Source organism: Silene latifolia, unplaced genomic scaffold (genome assembly GCF_048544455.1).
Source record: "Silene latifolia isolate original U9 population unplaced genomic scaffold, ASM4854445v1 scaffold_106, whole genome shotgun sequence".
Lineage (NCBI taxonomy): Eukaryota > Viridiplantae > Streptophyta > Magnoliopsida > Caryophyllales > Caryophyllaceae > Silene > Silene latifolia.
This window is the reverse complement of record NW_027413125.1, coordinates 190,304-192,468: the sequence shown is the minus strand read 5'-3', so window position 1 is coordinate 192,468 and position 2,165 is coordinate 190,304. Positions and strand designations below refer to the sequence as shown.

Below are 2,165 nucleotides of genomic sequence, written 5' to 3'. Positions count from 1 at the left end.
GATTCACCACCGTGCCTCACCAAACCCCCCATTTTCTCAACCTACAACCACCGCAACTCTCACCTATCCCCTGCCAAACCACCACCGTCATGCTCGCCGCCAAACCACGCACCTAGACACAGTGGCACCACCGTTTCGACCTCCCCCAAGTCCACGGTGGCGCCACCCCAAACCTACCCATCTAAACTCGCCTGAAAACCCATATCTTGACCCGTTTGCTACCCCCTGTCGCTGCCGCCTTTTACCGTCACTATCACCACCCAAAACCACCATAACCACCACCACTACACTCGTCACTAACCACCCTACCCATATACCCCGTCAACAACCACCAGAAACGCCTCTATCAGACACGCAACCACCAACAAAACTGCTAGAAATTCGAAAACAGAGGAAAGGGGTTGACTCTTACCTTTTTCCGCCACCACAACAGCCACCAGGGCCACCCACGGTCGTCAACAATAGTCCCTAGCTCATCCCTGCTGCGCCGCCAACACCCACGGCCACTCTCTCTCTCTCTCTCTCTTTAAGCGTGAGGGTTGAAGTTTTGGGCTGCTGAAAGAGGGAGACGTGAGGGAGGCGGGTTGAGGGAGGGTTTGGTAGTGTTTAGGTTATAATTAGGGTTAGGGTTTAGGGTTAATTGGGCTGAACATGTTATTGGGCCAACTTAAATGGGTCGAGGGCAAATGGGTTAGCTCACATTTCGAATTCTTATAAACCCGTCTCAATTAACTTGCGATAGCTTAACGTAATTATCGACTCAACAATTAACCCGATATAATTAGTAATATAAAATGTATAATAATTAATATATAATGATATCCGTTTAATTGATTATATAAAATACGGGGTATTACAGTTGTAAGGTGCATGGTAAGACTTGCAATTTGATTATTGATAGTGGGTCTTGCACAAATGCGGTTGCTACTGAATTGGTGGATTCCTTTAAGCTTGAGACTCGTAATCACCATAAACCATATATGCTACATTGGTTGAATGAAAACAGTGGGATTAAAGTCAAGAAACAAGCTTTACTTTCATTTGTTATGGGTCCTTATGAAGATGAAGTATGGTGTGACGTGTTACCCATGAGTGCGTGTCATATTCTATTGGGACGACCATGGCAGTTTGATAGAGAAGTTGTTCATCAAGGAAGGGATAACATTTACATTGTTAGTAAGGGTAAAAACAGATTCCACTTGAAACCCTTGTCACCTAACAAAGAATTTGTTGAAGCATTAGAACAAGGGGAACAAGCTTATGTTCTTATGGTTCGAGATGTGGAAGAAGGAATTGGAGTTCATGACGAGACTGTCCAAATGTTGTTGAATGAGTTTGGTGATGTGTTCCCGGAAGAGTTGCCACTTGGATTACCTCCTAAGCGTGGCATAGAACACCAAATTGATCTTATTCCAGGAGCTACACTTCCAAACAAACCAGCCTATCGATGCAATCCAGAAGAGGCTAAAGAGTTGCAAAGACAAGCGCAAGAGTTGATTGATCGAGGCTATGTGCAAGAGAGTCTTAGTCTGTGTGCCGTACCTGCTCTTTTGGTACCCAAGAAGGATGGGACTGATGCGGGAGCAATGTCGGGCTCTAGCGCACTCTTAGTTAACACTGATCCGAATCCTTATTTTAATGATGCGGGAGCAATGTCGGGATCTAGCGCACTCTTACTTAACACTGATCCGAATCCTTATTTTGGCGCTAGAAGAAATACGAGCTATGTCACAATGATAAGTTGGACGTCGAGCTCTAGCTGATCCGAGAAGCACCGTCCAAGAAATGCCGTCCAAAAAGAGTGCCGCTCAAGGAGAGGATAAATCTAGTCTTCCTCACCTAGTTTTCCTCACCTAGTTTTTACAAAATTCTAGCATATTTTTTTTTTCTACATAGTCTTAAATAATGCCTTGGAGCCCAAGCACACTTAGGGAATTGCCCCTAGCATTTAATGTTGCCTTGGAGCCCAAGCACATCTTTGCTATATAAGGGCCAAAATACCCCATTTGTAAATGATCCAATTTTCAGAAATATAAACCCAAGTGTAGAGATTTTCTCTCAAACTTTGAACGCTTGCGAGTGTTCTTGTCTTCCTTGCTTGCGAGGTTGGCGCCATATTTCATCCTTGTTTACTGTGTGTTCTTGGTTGAAATATCCTTTGTTTC

The 2,165-nt window shown here is 44.3% G+C and overlaps 1 protein-coding gene across 1 annotated transcript; it reads left to right on the top strand.

The window, feature by feature from the left end:
* Positions 1–980: 980 nt before the first annotated feature.
* LOC141637407 (uncharacterized) lies at positions 981–1,763 on the top strand. The gene has a single exon (XM_074446890.1). It carries the CDS (start codon positions 981–983, stop codon positions 1,761–1,763), a length of 783 nt encoding a protein of 260 aa, XP_074302991.1.
* The last annotated feature ends 402 nt before the right edge of the window (positions 1,764–2,165 follow it).